This window comes from Manacus candei, unplaced genomic scaffold (genome assembly GCF_025592945.1).
Source record: "Manacus candei isolate 608988 ecotype Guabito, Panama unplaced genomic scaffold, ASM2559294v1 h1tg000210l, whole genome shotgun sequence".
Classification (NCBI taxonomy): domain Eukaryota; kingdom Metazoa; phylum Chordata; class Aves; order Passeriformes; family Pipridae; genus Manacus; species Manacus candei.
The window spans coordinates 149169-168823 of NW_026138258.1; the positions used below are offsets into that span (position 1 = coordinate 149169).

At 60.9% G+C, this 19655-nt stretch overlaps 1 protein-coding gene and 2 long non-coding RNA genes across 5 annotated transcripts in view; 1 reads left to right on the plus strand and 2 right to left on the minus strand.

The window, feature by feature from the left end:
- Positions 1–1423: 1423 nt before the first annotated feature.
- The window catches only part of PNPLA6 (patatin like phospholipase domain containing 6), a 33314-nt gene continuing 15082 nt past the window's right edge, over positions 1424–19655 (minus strand). The window contains exons 21-35 of one of the 3 annotated variants that reach the window (XM_051774643.1): positions 19422–19562; positions 18369–18432; positions 18110–18278; positions 14113–14295; positions 12991–13109; positions 12271–12427; positions 11452–11568; positions 11283–11352; positions 10098–10214; positions 9574–9690; positions 6902–7050; positions 5335–5487; positions 3683–4588; positions 3101–3205; positions 1424–1873 (exon numbers count right to left, since the gene is read on the minus strand). In XM_051774643.1, the coding sequence (XP_051630603.1) occupies positions 3188–3205; positions 3683–4588; positions 5335–5487; positions 6902–7050; positions 9574–9690; positions 10098–10214; positions 11283–11352; positions 11452–11568; positions 12271–12427; positions 12991–13109; positions 14113–14295; positions 18110–18278; positions 18369–18432; positions 19422–19562 (2480 nt within the window). In that variant the 3' untranslated portion in view covers positions 1424–1873; positions 3101–3187. The remainder of the gene's footprint in view (positions 1874–3100; positions 3206–3682; positions 4589–5334; positions 5488–6901; positions 7051–9573; positions 9691–10097; positions 10215–11282; positions 11353–11451; positions 11569–12270; positions 12428–12990; positions 13110–14112; positions 14296–18109; positions 18279–18368; positions 18433–19421; positions 19563–19655) is intronic. The other 2 variants (XM_051774644.1, XM_051774645.1) reach the window with 2 other exon arrangements.
- Positions 14304–16635, minus strand: LOC127464337 (uncharacterized). The gene is made up of 3 exons (XR_007901309.1): positions 16493–16635; positions 15772–16048; positions 14304–15168 (listed from the first exon to the last, which is right to left on the minus strand). It is a non-coding gene; the product is annotated as an uncharacterized LOC127464337 (long non-coding RNA).
- Positions 15191–16522, plus strand: LOC127464338 (uncharacterized). Its single transcript, XR_007901310.1, has 3 exons — positions 15191–15273; positions 15678–15820; positions 16454–16522. It is a non-coding gene; the product is annotated as an uncharacterized LOC127464338 (long non-coding RNA).

A 19655-nucleotide genomic window follows, 5' to 3' on the forward strand; every position in this document is an offset into this window, starting at 1 on the left:
AGGGGGTGGCGAGGAGGGGACAACGGGGTGGCCCCGTGCCCAGGGTGGTCCCAGGGCAGTGTCACTGGTGTCCCTGTCACTGGGGTGTCCCCATGTCCAGGGTGTCCCCAGGACAGTGTCATTGGTGTCCCTGTCATCAGGGTGTCCTCATGCCCAGGGTGTCCCCATGCCCAGGGTGTCCCTGTCCCCAGGGCAGTGTCACTGGTGTCCCTGTCACCGGGGTGTCCTCATGTCCAGGTTGTCCTCATGCCCAGGGTGTCCCCATGTCTGGGGTGTCCAGGGTGTCCCCAGGGCAGTGTCACTGATGTCCCTGTCACCAGGGTGCCCCTGTCACTGGGGTGTCCCCAAGGCAGTGTCACTGGTGTCCCCATGTCCAGGGTGTCCCCAGGGCAGTGGCATTGGTGTCCCTGTCACCGGGGTGTCCCCATGTCCAGGGTGTCCCTGTCCCCAGAACAGTGTCACTGGTGTCCCTGTCCCCAGGGTGTCCCCAGGGTGCTGTTGTTGTGTCCCTGTCCCCGGGGTGTCCCTAGAACAGTGTCACTGGTGTCCCTGTCCCCGGGGTGTCCCCAGGGTGCTGTTGTTGTGTCCCTGTCCCCAGAACAGTGTCACTGGTGTCCCTGTCCCCGGGGTGTCCCCAGGGTGCTGCTGTGGTGTCCCTGTCCCCGGGGTGTCCCCGTGCCAGTCCCATCCCTGCCATGGGCCCCCCCCCAGCAGGAAGAGCCGGGCGTTATCAGCACCCCCAGGCCCGGCCACCTCCGGCCACTGCCGGGGACAGACCGACCCCCCCGGACACCCCCCCGGACACCCCCCGGGCACAGCCCCCCCTGGACACCCCCCATTCCCAATCCCACCCTTGTTCCAATCCCACCTCTGTTCCAATCCCACCCCTGTTCCAATCCCATCCCTGTTCCAATCCCACCCCATTCCCAATCCCACCAGTTCCAATCCCACCCGTCCCAATCCCACCCCTGTTCCAATTCCACCCCTGTTCCAATCCCACCCTATTCCCAAATCCCACCCCATTCCCAATCCCACTCCATTCCCAATCCCACCCCTGTCCCAACCCCACCCCTGTTCCAATCCCACCCCATTCCCAATCCCACCCCTGTCCCAACCCCACCCCTGTTCCAATCCCACCCCATTCCCAATCCCACCCCATTCCCAATCCCACCCTATTCCCAAATCCCATTCCCAATCCCACCACTGTTCCAATCCCACTCCTGTTCCAATACCACCTTGTTCCCAACCCCACCCCTGTTCCAATCCCACCCCATTCCCAATCCCACCCTGTCCCAATCCCACCCCATTCCCAATCCCACCCCATTCCCAATCCCACTCCATTCCAATCCCCCCCCATTCCCAATCCCACCGCATTCCTGTGTCAGTGCCACCCTGTGCCACCCCTGGAACGAGCACCACCTCCTTCAGTTTAATTAATTAATCATATTAACAGGAATTAATCAACAAAATTTACAGCCAGCCTCGGTTTAAATAATAACAATAATAATTAAAAAAAAAGAAGAAAATAAAGAAAACGAACCCAAAATAAAGGAACATTTACAGCAGTCGCTGCCCCCCCCCACGTCGGGCCGGGGGGGGGGTCGGGCCAGTGCAACAGTGCGAGGGGGGAGGGGCAATGGGGGGTCCCGCCCCCCCCCGCGTCACCCCCGGGGGGGGGACAGGGAGGGGCCCCCCCGGGAAAGTGCCAGAAGGGGAGGATTTGGGGGGTTTTTTGGGGGCGGGGGGCACCCCCGGGGGGGGGTCTGGGGGGAGGTAGAGCCGTGAGGGTCCCTCAGTAACCGTCGGGGTCCGGCGGGGGGGGCGGGGGGGTCCCGGCGGCGCTGGGGCGGTGCCGGAGGGTCCTCTCGTCCTCCTGGGGACACGGGGGGGACATGTTGGGGACACGGGGGGGGACACACGGCAAATGGGGGGGGCAGAGGGTCACAGGGACATGGGGGGGACATGGGGGGGACACACAGCAAATTGAGGGGGGCAAGGGGGCTCTGATAGCACAGGGACATGGGGGGGACACACAGCAAATTGGGGGGGGGCAGGGGGTCACAGGGACATGGGGGACACGTTGGGGACATGGGGGGGACACATGGAAAATGGGGGGGCAGGGGGTCACAGGGACATGGGGGGGACACGGGGGGGACACACAGCATACGGGGGGGGCAGGGGGGCTCTGAGAGCACAGGGACATGGGGGACACGTTGGGGTCATGGGGGGGACACACAGCAAATGGGGGGGCAGGGGGTCACAGGGACATGGGGGGGACATGTTGGGGACACGGGGGGGGACACACGACAAATGGGGGGGCAGGGGGGTCACAGGGACATGGGGGGGACACGGGGGGGACACACAGCATACGGGGGGGGCAGGGGGGCTCTGAGAGCACAGGGACATGGGGGACACGTTGGGGTCATGGGGGGGACACACGACAAATGGGGGGGCAGGGGGTCACAGAGACATGGGGGGGACACGTTGGGGACACAGGGGGGGGACACACGGCAAATGGGGGGGGCAGGGGGGCTCTGAGACCACAGGGACATGGGGGGGACATGTTGGGGACACAGGGGGGACACACGGCAAATGGGGGGGGCAGGGGGCTCTGAGAGCACAGGGACATGGGGGACATAGGGGGGATATGGGGGACACTGGGATGGGACACACAGCAAATATGGGGTCCTGGGGGTCCCCGAGCCCACAGGGACATGGGGGGGGACACGAGGGGGACACGTGGGGGGGGACACACAGCAAATGTGGGGTCCTGGGGGTCCCCAAGCTTACAGGGACACGTGGGGAACATATTGGGGACACTGGGATGGGACACACAGCAAATGTGGGGTCCTGGGGGTCCCCAAGGCCACAGGGACATGTTGGGGACACGGGGAGGGGGGCACACAGCAAACACGGGGTCCCCAAGGCCACAGGGACACGTTGGGGACACGGGGAGGGGGGTCACACAGCAAATGCAGGGCCTGGGCTGTCCCCGAGCCCATTCTGGAGGGTCTCCATGCCCACAAACCCCCCTGCCCGGGGTCAGGACACCCTCGGGGCCCCCCAGCCCCCGAGCCAGGGGGTCCCCGCGGTCACTCACGGCCTCCAAGGCGCCGTTCCCGGCCCACTCCGAGGGGGTGAAGGCGTCCTCCTCGCCCCCGGCCCGACTCCGGGCCCTCGTCCTCCGTCAGGCAGTCCGACTCCTCTGGGGGGGCAAAGGGGGGGCCGGGGTGAGCCCCCGGCCCCACATCTGCCCCCCCAGCCCCGGATGTGCCCCCCTAGCCCCCCCGGATGTGCCCCCCCCCCCAGTCCTGGATGTGCCCCCCAGCCCCAGATGTGCCCCCCCCAGCCCCGGATGTTCCCCCCAGCCCCAGATGTGCTCCCCAGCCCCAGATGTGCCCCCCCAGCCCCGGATGTGCCCCCCCAGCCCCAGATGTGCTCCCCAGCCCCGGATGTTCCCCCCAGCCCCAGATGTGCTCCCCAGCCCCAGATGTGCCCCCCCAGCCCCAGATGTGCCCCCCCAGCCCCGGATGTGCCCCCCCAGCCCCAGATGTGCCCCCCCAGTCCTGGATGTGCCCCCTCAGCCCCAGATATGCCCCCCCACCCCCAGATGTGCCCCCCAGCCCCAGATGTGCCCCCCTAACCCCCCAGCTGTGCCCCCCAGGCCGTGTGCCCCCCTCACCGTCGCCGTAGCCGTCGGACAGGTAGGGCTTGGCCGGCTCGATGCGCGACACGATCTCAGCCAGGTCGGTGAATCCGGCGCTGGACAGGTGAGAACCTGCCGGGGGGGACAAGGGAACCCCCCCGGGGGTGAGGATGGAGGGGCAGGAGGAGGGATGGGGGGGGAAAGGGGGTGGGAGCATGGGAGGGGCACGGGGAGAGGGATGGGAGGTGGAGGAAGGGAAGGGGAGAGGGAGAAATGGGGCAGGAGGGGAGTAAAGGGACAAAGGGACGGGAGAGGGACCAAGGTGGGGGGACAGCACGAGGGACCAAGGGGGCAGGAGATGGACCAGGGTGAGTGGACAGCAGGAGGGACAAGGGGACAGGAGATGGAGCAGGGTGAGGGGACAGGAAGATGCTGCTGAGGGACAGGAGGACCCTGGCGGGGACAAACTGCACCAGGAGGACACTGGAGGGAGAAACTGTACCAGGAGGGACACTGGGGGGGACAAAATGCACCAGGAGGACACTGGGGGGGACAAAATGCACCAGGAGGACACTGGGGGGGACAAACTGTACCAGGAGGACACGAGGGACACAGAGGGGACAGGGACAAGGGACGAGGGACAAGGGACGAGGGACAAGGGAAAGGGAAGGTGCTGCTCCCGAAACGGCTCCAGGGGGGTAAAAAACCCTTGGGATGGAGGTGCCAAGGCTGGGGTGACCCACCCCAGGACAGGGACCCCCACCCCAGGACAGGGACCCCCCCACCCCAGGACAGGGACCCCCACCCCCCGTGCCCCCCGCTCACGTCCATGCGTTTGCTCTCGTAGAAGTCGGCCGAGCGCCGGTCCCGGACCATCTTGTCGATGACGTCCCCCTGGCGCCAGGCCTCGAACACCACCCGGCCGTGCTGGTACCCCACGTCCTGCGGGCACAGCGGCCGCGGCGCGTCGGTGCCACAGCAACCCCCAGAGAGCGCCTGGGGCACCTCAGGGGTGGGCTGGAGACCCCACTGATGGCCCAGGACATCCCACGGATGGGTAGGACACCCCACTGATGGCTCAGGACATCCCTGGCCCAGAACATCCCATTGATGGGTAGGACACCCCATTGATGGCCCAGGACATCCCATTGATGGCCAAGGACATCCCATTGATGGCCCAGGACATCCCACTGATGGGTGGGACACCCTATTGAGGGGTGGGACACCCCAAGTAATGGGTAGGACACCCCATTGATGGGTAGGACACCCCAGTGATGGATGGGACACCCCAAGTGATGGATGGGACACCCCATTGATGGGTGTGACACCCCATTGATGGGTGTGACACCCCAGTTGATGGGTAGGACACCCCGGCTGATGGGTGGGACACCCCAAGTGATGGGTGGGACACCCCACTGAAGGGTAGGACACCCAAGTGATGGGTGGGACACCCCAAGTGATGGGTAGGACACCCCATTGATGGGTGGGACACCCCAAGTGATGGGTGGGACACCCCACTGATGGGTGGGACACCCCAAGTGATGGGTGGGACACCCCACTGATGGGTGGGACACCCCAAGTGATGGGTGGGACACCCCACTGATGGGTGGGACACCCCAAGTGATGGGTGGGACACCCCACCCACCGCTCCAGGCCCCGCCTGCCCCCCTGTGGCCCCCCCAGCTCACGTAGATCTCGTCGAACTTGCCGAAGTCCATGGTCTTGAAGCGGTCGATGGGCGGGCGGATGTACTCGCAGTACGAGCTCGACTTCACCACCTCCAGCTGCCGCACGCACGACACGTAGGCCAGGCGGGACTGGATCTCGGCCATGTCGGGCACCTGGGGGCACCTCGAGGTCACAGCCCACCCCTCACCTCATCCTCACTGTCCCCACGGCCCCTGATCCACCCCTGGGGGCACCTCGAGGTCACAACCCGCCCCTCACCTCATCCTCACTGTCCCCACGGCCCCTGATACAGCCCTGGGGACACCCCGAGCTCACAGCCCACCCCTCACCTCGTCCCCAGTGTCTCCACGGCCCCTGATACACCCCTGGGGGCACCCCGAGCTCACAGCCCACCCCTCACCTCACCCCCACCGTCCCCATGACCCCTGATCCACTCCTGGGGGCACCTGGAGCTCACAGCCCACCCCTCACCTCATCCCCACCATCCCCATGGCCCCTGATCCGCCCCTGGGGGCACCCCGAGCTCACAGCCCGCCCCTCATCTCATCCCCAGTGTCCCCATGGCCCCTGATACAGCCCTGGGGCACCCTGAGCTCACAGCCCACCCTTCACCTCGTCCCCACCGTCCCCACGGCCCCCAATCCGCCCCGGAATGCGGGCGAGGGACTCGGGCAGTGCCCCGTTGGCAAAGCCCTGGGTGGTGGGATGAGAGAGGGGGGGTCTTCACAGGATCACAGGGTATGAGTTGGAAGGGATCCAAGAGAACCATCAAGTCCAATCCCTGCCCAGGACCCCCCAAAAATCCCACCCTGTGCCTGAGAGTGCTCTAAAATCATGGAATCATGGAATTCCTTGGATTTAAAACCACTGATTGTCCGGGACTAAGATTGATCCAGCCACCCCCAGGCTCAACCACACCTCTGGAATTCCTTGGACTTAAAACCACTGATAGTCTGGGACTAAGATTGATCCAGCCACCCCCAGGCTCAACCACACCTCTGGAATTCCTTGGACCTAAAACCATCAGCAGTCTGGGACTAAGACAGATCCAGTCACCCCCAGGTTCCTCTTGGAGAAGAATTTAGAAACCCCAAGGGCTTGGGGGTCTTGGGAGTCAACGGGACCTTCTCCATCCAACCCAACCTGAAGGTCCCAATCTGTGACAACCCCCCCAGGATACACCTTGACCTTCTAGACCCAACCCAACCTGAAGGTCCCAACTCATGACAACCCCCCCAGGACTCACCTTGACCTTCTCCACCCAACCCAACCTGAAGGTCCCAACTCATGACAACCCCCCCAGGACTCACCTTGACCTTCTCCACCCAACCCAACCTGAAGGTCCCAACTCGTGACAACCCTTCCAGGACCCACCTTGACCTTCTCCACCCAACCCAACCTGAAGGTCCCAACCTGTGACAACCCCCCCAGGACCCCACCTTGACCTCCTCCACCCAACCCAGCCTGAAGGTCCCAACTCTTGACAACCCTTCCAGGACCCACCTTGACCTCCTCCACCCAACCCAACCTGAAGGTCCCAACCCGTGACAACTCCCCCGGACCCACCTTGACCTTCTCGGCCCAGGGGTTGAGGCGCTTCCAGAGCAGCCACCAGCCGGACAGGCTGTCTCCGTAGTTGCACAGGTCGGTCTCGTCCTGGCTGCCCACGTCGATGGCGATCACCGTCTTGGCCCCCATGTTGCGCGCGATGTCGGCTGCGGGACAACGGGGTGGGACCGGGAGCTCAGCGGGGCTGGGGATGCCCCACTGCGAGCCCCTGGGGAGGGGGGTGGTGGCACAGGGGATGTGGGGGGTGGGGTGGCACAGGGATGTGTCCTGGGGGTGACAGAGCAGGGGTGGGACCTCGGGAACATGCGGGGGGGCAACGGGGAGCGCAGGCAAGCGGCAGCTTCTGGGGGGGGATGTGGAGGATGGAGGTGGTTCAGGAGGGTGTCCTGGGTGAGGACACCAGGAGGTGATGGAGGAAGGTCGCTGGAATGGTCCAGGAGGGTGTCCTGGGTCAGGACACCAGGAGGTGATGGAGTAAGGTCGTTGGAATGGTCCAGGAGGGTGTCCTGGGTCAGGACACCAGGAAGTGATGGAGGAAGGTCATTGGAATGGTCCAGGAGGGTGTCCTGGGTCAGGACACCAGGAGGAGATGGAGGAAGGTTGTTGGCATGTGAAAGAGGGTGGAGATGCTCCAGGACGACATCGGGTGCTGAGGACATCAAGGAATGATGATGATGATGAAGGATGGAGGAAGGTTGTTTGCATGTGGAGGAGGATGAAGATGCTCCAGGAGGACATTGGGTGCTGAGGACATCAAGGGATGACGATGATGAAGGATGGAGGAAGGTTGTTGGCACATGAAGGAGGGTGGAGATGCTCCAGGAGGACATCGGGTGCTGAGGACATCAAGGGATGACGATGACGAAGGATGGAGGAAGGTTTTTTCCATGTGAAGGAGGGTGAAGATGCTCCAGCAGGACATCCAGGGTGAGGGCACCAGGAGGTGATGCCGAGTGGTTGGAGGCAGCTCACATGGAGAAGAGGATGGAGAAGGATGGAGATGCTCCAGAAGGATGTCTGGTGCTGAGGACATCAAGGGATGACGATGACGAAGGATGGAGGAAGGTTTTTTCCATGTGAAGGAGGGTGAAGATGCTCCAGCAGGACATCCAGGGTGAGGGCACCAGGAGGTGATGCCGAGTGGTTGGAGGCAGCTCACATGGAGAAGAGGATGGAGAAGGATGGAGATGCTCCAGAAGGATGTCTGGTGCTGAGGACATCAAGGGATGACGATGACGAAGGATGGAGGAAGGCTTTTTTCCATGTGAAGGAGGGTGGAGATGCTCCAGGAGAACATCCAGTGACACCAGGAGACCATCAAGTGGCCTTGCACATGGAAGAGGATGGAGAAGGATGGAGATGGTCCAGGAGGGAACCTGGTGCAGAGGACATCAAGGGTTGATGATGATGATGAGGAAGGTTGTTTGCACGTCAGGGAGGATGGAGACGCTCCAGGAGGACGCCTGGTGCTGAGGACATCAAGGGATGATGGTGATGACACCAGGAGAGGGTGGTGCAGGGTGGGAGGAGGTGGTTGGCACGTCAGGAGCACGAGGACACTCCAGGAGGACACCCAGTGCCAAGGAGGGCACGAGATGCAGGGATGTTTTTGGACGTGAAGGATGGAAATGGTCTGAGAAACCAGCTGGTGCCAACACCAGGAGATGACACAACACTGGGACTCTTCTGGCAGGTCAAGGGGGATGAAGATGCCCCAAAAGGATGATCGAGACTGAGGACATCAAGAGCTGACCTCCACCTGAGATGGAGGATCCCAAGAGATGATGGAGGATGGACGGATGCATCCTGCACGTGAAGAAACATGGAGATGCCCTAGGAAGGCACCTGAGATGGAGGACACCAAGAAATGATGGAAGAAGGATGGACAGATTCATTCTGCACGTGAAGAAACATGGAGATGCCCTGGGAAGCCACCTGAGATGGAGGACACCAAGAAATGATGGAAGAAGGATGGACAGATTCATTCTGCACGTGAAGAAACATGGAGCTGCCCTGGGAAGGCACCTGAGATGGAGGACACCAAGAGATGATGGAAGGTGGATGGACGGATTCATCCTGCACATAAAGAAACATGGAGATGCCCTGGGAAGCCACCTGAGATGGAGGACACCAAGAAATGATGGAAGAAGGATGGACAGATTCGTTCTGGACGTGAAGAAACATGGAGATGCCCTGGGAAGGCACCTGAGATGGAGGACACCAAGAGATGACGGAAGGTGGATGGATTCATCCTGTCTGTGAGGATGCCCCAAGAGGATGATCAAGACTGAGGACCCCAACAGATGATGGAAGATGGATGGATGGATTCATCCTGCATGTGAAGGCATGAGGAGATGCCCTGGGAAACGACCTGAGGACACCTAGAGATGATGGAAGATGGATGGATGGATGCATCCTGCACGGGAAGAAACGGAGATGCCCTGGGAAGGCATTTGAGACGGAGGACCCCAAGAGACGGACGGACGTTCCTCGAGCCGACACCCAACGAGGAAGCCCCTGAGAAGCCTCCAAACCAAACGAGACGTCCCAAAAATCCGGCCTGGACACCTCCGTCCGCGGAAATCCCACCTGGTGGGGGCCACGCAGCCCCCTCCCCGCCGCCCGCCTGCGCCCCCGGCGGGGCCGCCAGCAGTGGAGCCGCTACTTGCCTGGCAGGTTGTTGATGTAACCCCCGTCCATCAGCAAGTTGCCGTCCTTGGGGTCGCAGAGGGGCGGGAGGTACCCCGAGAGGGTCATGCTGGCTCGCACGTAGCGCCAGAGCGAGCCTGCGCCGGCGGGAACAAACGGCGTCAGCGCCGCCCGCCCCGCACCCCCCGGCCCGGGGGGGGGGCTGCCCCTCGCCCCTCGCCCTGCCTGTGGCACGTCTGCACCCCACGGGCGCCCGGCGGGCACCCCCGGGTGGCAGAGGAGCCCGTGGCGCGCCCTGACCGGCCCTTTGCAGAGTCCAAGTGGCTCGAGGTGGGACAGGACGTGGGTCTTTTTTGGGGTGGTCGTGGTGGACGTGGGTGTTTTGGGGGGTGGCCGTGGTGTTTTTTTGGGGGGGTGAATGTGGGTTTTTTTTGGGGGTGGACGTGGTTTTTTTTGGGGGGTGGCCGTGGTTTTTTCAGGGGGGGTGAGAGGAGGCGGGTTTTTGGAAGGGGAGGCCGGTGGCCCCGGCGAGCGAGGTGCTGACCTGGGACATTGTTAACATAGCAGCCGTCCACCAGCCAGTGGCTGTCCTTGGGGTCGCAGAGCGGAGGCAGGTAGGGGGTATAGGAGGCACTGGCTCGGACGTAGCGCCAGAGGCTGCCTGGGGACGGAGAGGACACGGTCACGGCCACGGGGGAGGTGACCCAGGAGGTGCCCGGGGGCGGGGGACGTTGGCAGCCCCAGCGGAGCAGAGAAGGGCGGGCGGGCGGGCGGGTGGGTGGGTTAGAGGGGGTGAGAGGGGATTAGTGGGTGTTAGAGGCGCGGGCAGAGCGAGAGCCAGGCTGCTGACGGGCCACCAGGGCGGCCCGTGGACGGCAAAATGTCCCAGGTGAGCTCCGCCACCGAGGCAAGGAGGAGGGGCAGCCACCACAACGTTCCCGCCACCGCCGCGACGGCCCCGCCACCGCTGTGTCCCCACCTCATTGTTCCCACCACAGTGACCCCACCTCGTCATCCCCACCACCACAGTGACCCCACCACCACAGTGACCCCACCTCATCATCCCCACCACCACAGTGACCCCACCTCATCATCCCCACCACCACAGTGACCCCACATCATCATCCTCACCACCAGTGACCCCACATCATCATCCTCACCACCAGTGACCCCACCTCATCGTCCCCACCACCACAGTGACCCCACCTCATCATCCCCACCACCGTTGCGTTCTCACTACCACCACACCATCTCCACCACCACGATGACCCCACCACAACACCCCCACCACTGTGGTGTCCCCACCTCCACCATGGTGTCCCCACCTCCACCGTGGTGTCCCCACCTCCACCATGGTGTCCCCACTCCCACTGTGGTGTCCCCACCTCCCCTCCATCCCCATGGCCCACGTGCCGTGGCTGGGGGTTACTGGGGTTAGTGGGGTTACTGGGTGTGTTAGTGGCTCGTGCAGCCTCCCCAGGGTCGGGGGGCACCTCCAGCCCCCCCCCCAGTTCTGCCCCCACCCCGCCCAGGATGTGGGGGGCACAGACAGAACCCCACAGGGGCACAGTGAGGTGGCTCTGGGAAGCCACCAACCATTGCCCGGGCTCACCACGAGCCCTCTGAGCCCTGTCCTTGCCCCCACAGCACCGTTTTGGGGTGCTGGTGAGGAGGGCCCCCCCAATGGGGGACGGGGTGGCCCCCCAGGAGCTCCCCTGGGCGCTCTTACCATCGGTGTGCACGCGCATGGCCGAGGCCGTGATGTCGGTGGTGACGTTGAAGTAGGGCAGCCACAGGTCCTGGGGGGACAGCACGGGGTGGGTGACGCCGTGGGGACATCGGGGGGGGGTCAGTGAGGGCTTGGACCCTCGCTGGGGGGGGTGGTCAGAGGGTCACACCTCGATCTGTTTGTCCTGGAAAACCTTGTTGATGCTGGCGTTGAAGGCTGAGCCCGAAAACATGGAGGTGATGGGGTAGGTGAGGTCCAGGACGGTCTCAAAGACCGAATTCATGCACTGGAAGAGGAGGAGGAGGAGGAATAAGAAGAGAAGGAGGAAGAAGAGGGAGAAGGCGGAGGGAGAAGAGGGAGGAGGAAGAAAAATATGGAGAGAAGAACGAAGAGGAGGAAGGAGGGAAAGGAGGAAGAAGAGGAGGAGGAGAAGGAGGAGAAGGAGGAGAAGGGGAAGAAGAAGGAGAAGAGAAGGAGAAGAAGGAAGAGGAGGAGGAGGGAAAGGAGGAAGAAGAGGAGGAGGAGGAGGAGAAGGAGAAGAAGGAGAAGAGAAGGAGAAGGAGGAGAAGGAGAAGGAGAAGGAGAAGGAGAAGGAGAAGGAGAAGGAGAAGGAGAAGGAGAAGGAGAAGAGAAGGAGAAGGAGAAGAAGGAGAAGGAGAAGGAGAAGGAGAAGGAGAAGAGAAGGAGAAGAAGGAAGAGGAGGAGGAGGGAAAGGAGGAAGAAGAGGAGGAGGAGAAGGAGGAGAAGGAGGAGAAGGGGAAGAAGAAGGAGAAGAGAAGGAGAAGAGAAGGAGAAGAAGGAAGAGGAGGAGGAGGGAAAGGAGGAAGAAGAGGAGGAGGAGGAGAAGAAGGAGAAGAGAAGGAGAAGGAGAAGGAGAAGGAGAAGAAGGAGAAGAAGGAGAGTAAGAAGATGGTTTAGAAACAACCCAGGCAAGGCTGGCCATGGGTGGGGGGCCCTGGCCGGGGTGGGGGAGGCCCCCCGCACCCACCTTGGCCCACTCCCGCGCGCGCTGCTTGGTGCGCACGGCGCTGCGCTCCTCCGCGTACAGCGCCCCGATGAAGGCCCCGATGGAGGTGCCGCCCACCATGTCGATGGGGATCCCCGACTCCTCCATGGCCTTGATCACCCCGATGTGGGAGCAGCCCCTGGACGGAGGGACAAGGAAAAAACCAAGACGGGTGAGCCCAGGACCTCCCCACCCCGCCAGGTCGACGGGGATCCCCGACTTCCCCATCGCCCCGACGTGGGAGCAACCCCTGGGCAGACAGACAGACAGACAGACAGACAGACAGATGGACGAGGAAAACCAAGATGGGTGAGCCCAGGACCCCCCACCCCGCCAGGTCGATGGGTGACTTCTCCATCACCCCAATGTAGGAGCAACTCCTGGATGGATGGACATGGAAAACCCAGATGGATGAGCCCAGGACCCCCCATCCCATCAGGCCGATAGGGATCCTTGACTTCCCCATCACCCTGATGTGGGAGCAACCCCTGGATGGAGGGACAAACCCTACAAGAGCATGGATGAGCTGAGGACCCCCCAGCCCGCCGGATCCCATCCACCACGTCAATGGGGATCCCCAACTCCTCCATCACCCCAATGTGGGAGCAGCCCCTGGACAGACAGACAGACAGACAAGGAAAACCAAGACGGACGAGCCCAGGACCCTCCACCCTGCTGGGTTCCACCGTGCCCAGCACCCACCTGGCGCCGCCGCCGCCCAGGACGAGGGCGATGGTGTTGCCGGTGAGGACCCGCGCCAGGCGGGAGAAGTCGCTGTGGCGGTCGGGCTCCTTCTCAAACACCTTCTCGTACATCTCCCGCTGCGAGGAGGGGACAGACGGTGGGTGACGGTGACCGTGGAAGACCATGGAAGACCATGGAAGACCACCAAGATCACCCCGTGATGACGACCAAGGAAGACCACCAAGGTCACCCAGGGCTGGGGACAGACAGTGGGTGATGATGACCATGGCAGGTCACCAAGGTCACCCAGGGTTGGGGACAGACAGTGGGTGATGATGACCATGGCAGGTCACCAAGGTCACCCAGGGTTGGGGACAGTGGTTGACAATGACCATGGTAGGTCACCAAGGTCATGTGGGATTGGGGACAGACAGTGGGTGATGACCAAGGAAGACCAAAAGGGTCACCTGGGGCTGGGAACAGACAGTGGGTGATGATGACCATGGTAGGTCACCAAGGTCACCTAGGATTGGGGACAGTGGTTCACAATGACCGTGGCAGGTCACCAAGGTCACCCAGGGCTGGGGACGGACAGCGTTTGACAATGACCAAGGAAGACCACCAAGGCCATCCAGGGTTGGGGATGGACAGTGGTTAACAATGACCATGGAAAACCATCAGGGTCATATAGGGTGGGGGACAGTGGTTGACAACGACCGTGGCAGGTCACCAAGGTCACCAAGGGTTGGGGATGGACAGCGGTTGACGATGACCATGGAAGACCACCAAGGTCACCCAGGGTTGGGGATGGACAGTGGTTGACAATGACCATGGAAGACCACCCAAGGGCTGGGGACGGACAGGGGTTGACAATGCCCGTGGCAGGTCACCAAGGCCACCCAGGGCTGCGGATGGACAGAGGTTGACAATGACCATGGAAGACCACCCAAGGGCTGGGGATGGACAGCGGTTGACAATGCCTGTGGCGGGTCACCAAGGCCACCCAGGGCTGGGGACGGACAGCAGTTGACGATGACCATGGAAGACCACCAAGGTCACCCAAGGCTGGGGACGGACAGCAGTTGACAATGCACGTGGCAGGTCATCCAGGTCACCCCCGGGGGACACACCCAGACGTACCAGCTTGGCGGGGCTCCGGCGGGAGAAGACGCGCCGGGGGCAGCGGATGTGGAAGTGCCCCGAGCACCAACTGCGCATGTTGAGCCACTCCACGGTGCGCGCCGGGCTGGGCCCGTCCTCGCGGTGCAGCAGCACCAGCTGCTTCAGCGCCCGCACCGCCGTGTTCTCCAGCATCTGCTCCAGCTGTGGAAAGGGGGCACGTCACCAGAACCCCAGCGTCAGCCCAGGAATCCCGGGAATTCTGGAGTTCACCGTTACCGCGCCAACTCCGCGAATTGGTCACTCGGACGTTCCTCGGAGACGGGGAACGAGGAGTTGGAGGGAGCAGCAAAACATGGCCCCAGATGCCCCAGGGAACTCCATCGACAGAGGGTTGTTCAGGAAGAGAAAACTAAATCAGTCAAGGGGGGTTTAGGTGGAAGAAGTTTGGGTGACCTTTAACTAAGGACTGATGTTCGTGTCTTGTACAAATAAGATATGAAACTGTCTCAAAGGTTGTTTAGGTAGAAGAAGTTTGGGCCACCTTTAATTAAAGATGGATGTTGATGTCACGATAAGATCCAAAACTATTTCAAGGCTTGTTTAGGTAGAAGAAGTTTGGGTGACCTTTAACTGAAGGTTGGTGTTGATGCCTCGTAACAAAAAGATAATTGACTGTTGGGAAGGGGCTTGGGATGTTCAAGTGTATAAAAGATCATGAAATCTTTGTTTCAGTGGAGTGTTTATGGAGGAATTACCCCCAACACCACCCCGACGGCGAATAAAAGGAATTCTGGCTTAACAGGATCGTGCTGTTGAGTCACAGAATCACAGGATCAACCAGGTTGGGAAAGACCTTTGGGATCATCCAGTCCAGCCTGTGACCCAACCCCACCTCGTCACCCAGACCATGGCACTGAGTCTTCCCTTAAACACCTCCAGGGACGGTGACTCCACCACCTCCCTGGGCAGCCCCTTCCAAGGCCCAACCACTCCCTCTGTGAAGAAATTCCTCCTAATCACAAAATCACAGGATCAATGAGGTTGGGAAAGACGTCTGAGACCATCCAGTCCAACCTGTGACCCAGTCCCACCTCATCACCCACACCATGGTACCACGTCCATGGTTCTTCTCAGAGAAGCCCAGGGACTCCACCACCTCCCCGGGCAGCCCATTCCCATGTCCAACCACCCTTTCTGTGAAGAAATTCCTCCTAATCACAGAATCACAGGATCAACAGGGTTGGGAAAGATGTCTGAGACCATCCAGTCCAACCTGTGACCCAACCCCACCTTGTCACCCTCACCATGGCACCAAGTGCCACATCCAGTATCTTCTTAGAGAGACCCAGGGACTCCACCACCTCCCTGGGCAGCCCCTTCCAATGTCCAACCACTCCCTCTGTGAAGAAATTCCTCCTAATCACAAAATCACAGGATCAATGAGGTTGGGAAAGACGTCTGAGACCATCCAGTCCAACCTGTGACCCAACCCCACCTTGTCACCCTCACCATGGCACCACGTCCATGGTTCTTCTTACAGAGACCCAGGGACTCTACCACCTCCCTGGGCAGACCATTCCAAGGCCCAACCACTCCCTCTGTGAAGAAATTCCTCCTAATCACAGAATCACAGGATCAATGGGGTTGGGAAAGACCTCTGAGACCATCCAGTCCAACCTGTGACCCAACCCCACCTCGTCACCCACACCATGGCACCACATCCAAGGTTCTTCTTAGAGAGACCCAGGGACTCCACCACCTCCCCGGGCAGACCATTCCAATGCCCAACCACCCTTTCTGTGAAGAAATTCCTCCTAATCACAGAATCACAGGATCAGTGGGGTTGGGAAAGACCTCTGGGACCATCCAGTCCAACCTGTGACCCAACCCCACCTCGTCACCCACACCATGGCACTGAGTCTTCCCTTAAACACCTCCAGGGTGACTCCCCCACCTCCCTGGGCAGCCCCTTCCAAGGCCCAACCACTCCCTCTGTGAAGAAATTCCTCATGTCCAACCTAAACCCTCCCCTGGTGCAGCTCAAGGCTGTGTCCCCTTGTCACAGAATCACAGGATCAATGGGGTTGGGAAAGACCTCTGAGACCATCCAGTCCAACCTGTGACCCAACCCCACCTCGTCACCCACACCATGGCACCACATCCAAGGTTCTTCTTAGAGAGACCCAGGGACTCCACCACCTCCCCGGGCAGACCATTCCAATGCCCAACCACCCTTTCTGTGAAGAAATTCCTCCTAATCACAGAATCACAGGATCAGTGGGGTTGGGAAAGACCTCTGGGACCATCCAGTCCAACCTGTGACCCAACCCCACCTCGTCACCCACACCATGGCACTGAGTCTTCCCTTAAACACCTCCAGGGACGGTGACTCCCCCACCTCCCTGGGCAGCCCATTCCCATGTCCAACCACTCCCTCTGTGAAGAAATTCCTGATGTCCAACCTAAACCCTCCCCTGGTGCAGCTCAAGGCTGTGTCCTGTTGCCCTTCTTCTGGGAGCAGAGCCCGACCCGCCCCGGCTCCAGCCCTGCCAGGGAGTTGCAGAGGGGGAGAAGATCCCCCTTGAGCCTCCTCCCGTCCAGGCTGAGCCCCCCCAGCTGCTCCTCATGGGACTTGTGCTCCAGACCCTTCTCCAGCTGAAACAGGAGCTGAAACAGGTCTGGATACTGGGATTTTGCTCTGAGGAAGGTTTCACAGACCTCACTCCGAGGAATGCAACGTTTATGTCAAAAGGCAGCAGAAACAAAGAGGGATCAGTCCAGAGAGAGGTGGTACCTTGCTCTGAGAGTCCTGCCCACGTTTGGTATGTTCTGTTCTAACAGAAGATAACAGAAAGGTCAGCTCAGTGGTCATAAATTAGATAAAATGGACATCTGAGGAGATAGAGGAGCTCAGTCAAGGGGTTTTCGTAGTTAGGAAGAGTTGAATAGTTCACGAAGATGAGGAGAAGAAAGGTAACCCCTGACGAGGCTGAAGAGCTGGAAAGACCACCAAAGATCTCCCCAAGAGGATGATCCCACCCCAAGCTCTGCCCAAACCCTGCCTGTTATGAATATGATAATTAGGTTGTGAAATGGAATGAATATGCACATAAAGACGTCGTAATCCTTCATGAAAATTCTATGAATTGCCTGACTGAGAACACTGAGAACTTCAGAGCTGGTTTGTGCGGCCAGAGCTGCCCAGCACCCCAGCGTTGCTCCAAATAAACACCTTTGCTGCTGAAACACCCCAAAACTGTCTCTGAGCAGTCACATTTCTGCCAATTTTGGCATCACAGCCCCTCGACGTCCTCCCCAAACCGAGCGCCCAGAACCGGGCACAGCGCTCGAGGCCTCCCCCGTGCCGGGGCTGCTTTCGGTGCTGACACAGGAGGCCAGGCCCAAAGAGTTAACTAAGAAATTTGGGCCTGCTAACGAGCTACCAAACCATCTGTGCTTGTTCTGTTCTACTTACCTGAGCAAAACTTAAGAGAATGGTAAAAGAACATGTCATAGGCCTGGAGGTAATAAATCAAGATGCAGTAGGATAAGGTAGACCTTTGAATAGAAGAAACAGGCCGGGAGCTGAGGCTTTTTCCAAGCTTCAGTGAGTGGGTCGAGAACAATGGAAGAGAGGCCAAGCTGAGGAAGATGAGATTAAGCCCCCAGACCCATGGGAGGAAGACTGGAACTACCCCCGAGATTGAGGGCCAAGAGAAGCACCTCCCCAAGTCCTGCCTGAGCTCCACCTACACTCTGCCTGTTATTAATAGGTATAGACAGATGCTGTAGTCACTTGAATATGCATTTAATCCTATAAGAAAACTGTATAAAAAACCTGCTGATTTTGTGTGAAGCCTTGGAGCAAGTTTTTCCAGCGACAGCCGGCTCGCTCCCGGCGCTGCCGATAAATACCTCGGCTGCTCAAAGATCAAAAAGTCTCCGGGCAGTTCATTATTCCGGATTTTTCGGATTCAGTGCCCCCCCCCGTGCCCCTCCCCTGCCCCCAGCTGACCTCTCCCAGCTCGGGCTCCTGGTCTCCCAGCCCCACGATGAGGATGCAGTCGGCCTGGCGGAAGCAGCGCAGGGTCCAGGTGGTGAGGGTGCAGTCGGTCTGGTAGAGGACGATGCGGTGGATGTCCTCCTGCTGCGCCAGCCACCCCGACAGCCGGTACTCCTGGATGCTGCCGGGGCACAGGGGTCAGCCAGGGAGGGGTGGGGTGGGGTGGGATGTGGGGGGACAGGGGACGGTCCCTCCTCCCCGCGGGAGTTACCTGTCCAGCGCCGAGGAGCCGAGGCGGGCGCGGATGATGTCGCTGGTGAGGAGCAGGGTGGGACCTGGGGGAGGGGGGCACGGGGTCACTGCCGTGACACGGGGCTGGGGTCACCATGACAAGGTCACCATGACGAGGTCACCATGATGCCACGGGGCTGTGGTCACTGTGACCTGGTCACCATCATGGCATGGTCACCACCATGGCATGGGGCTCTGGCCATCTCCGTAACATGGTCACCACCATGGCATGGGGCTCTGGCCGTCTCCATAACATGGTCACCACCATGCCACGGGGCTGTGGTCACTGTGACCTGGTCACCATCATGGCATGGGGCTGTGGTCACCCCCATCCTGTGGTCACCCCCAACCTATGGTCACCCCCATCCTGTGGTGACCCCCAATCTATGGTCACCCCTGTACTGTGCTCATCCCCATGCTGTGGTCACCCCCATGCTGTGATCACCCCAATCCTGTGGCCACCCCCATCCTGTGCTCACCTCCAATCTATGGTCATCTCCATGCTGTGGTAACCCCACAACGCTGTGCTTACCTCCAGCCTGTGCTCACCCCCATGCTGTGGTCACCCCCAACCTATGGTCACCCCCATGCTGTGGTCACCCCAATCCTGTTACCATCCCCAACCTATGGTCACCCCCATGCTGTGGTCACCCCCAACCTATGGTCATCCCCATCCTGTGGTCACCCCCATGCTGTGGCCACCCCAATCCTGTTACCATCCCCATCCTGTGGTCACCCCCAACCTGTGATCACCCCCATGCTGTGGTCACCCCCATCCTGTGGTCATCCCCATCCTGTGGTCACCCCCATGCTGTGGCCACCCCAATCCTGTGACCATCCCCATCCTGTGGTCACCCCCAACCTGTGATCACCCCCATGCTGTGATCACCCCCATCCTGTGGTCACCCCCATCCTGTGCTCACCCCACACCACTCTGGTCACCCCACCATGACTCCCACCACACCACAGCGCCACACCACGGGGGCCACACCCCGCACCCCCCAGACCACCACCACGCCCCGGGGCCGCTCACCGACGTCGGTGAGGGCGTGCTGCAGCTCCAGCGTGAAGGCGGCCGTGGGCACCTCCTCGCACACCGGCAGCACCGCCACCGTCGACAGGTTGCTGGTGGGGTTGATGGGCTCCGAGCTGGAGGTCACACCCAGGCCAGAGCCTGCAGGGGGGACACACACGGTGGGGATGGGGACACACACGGTGGGGACACACACGGTGGGGATGGGAACACACATGATGGGGACACATATGG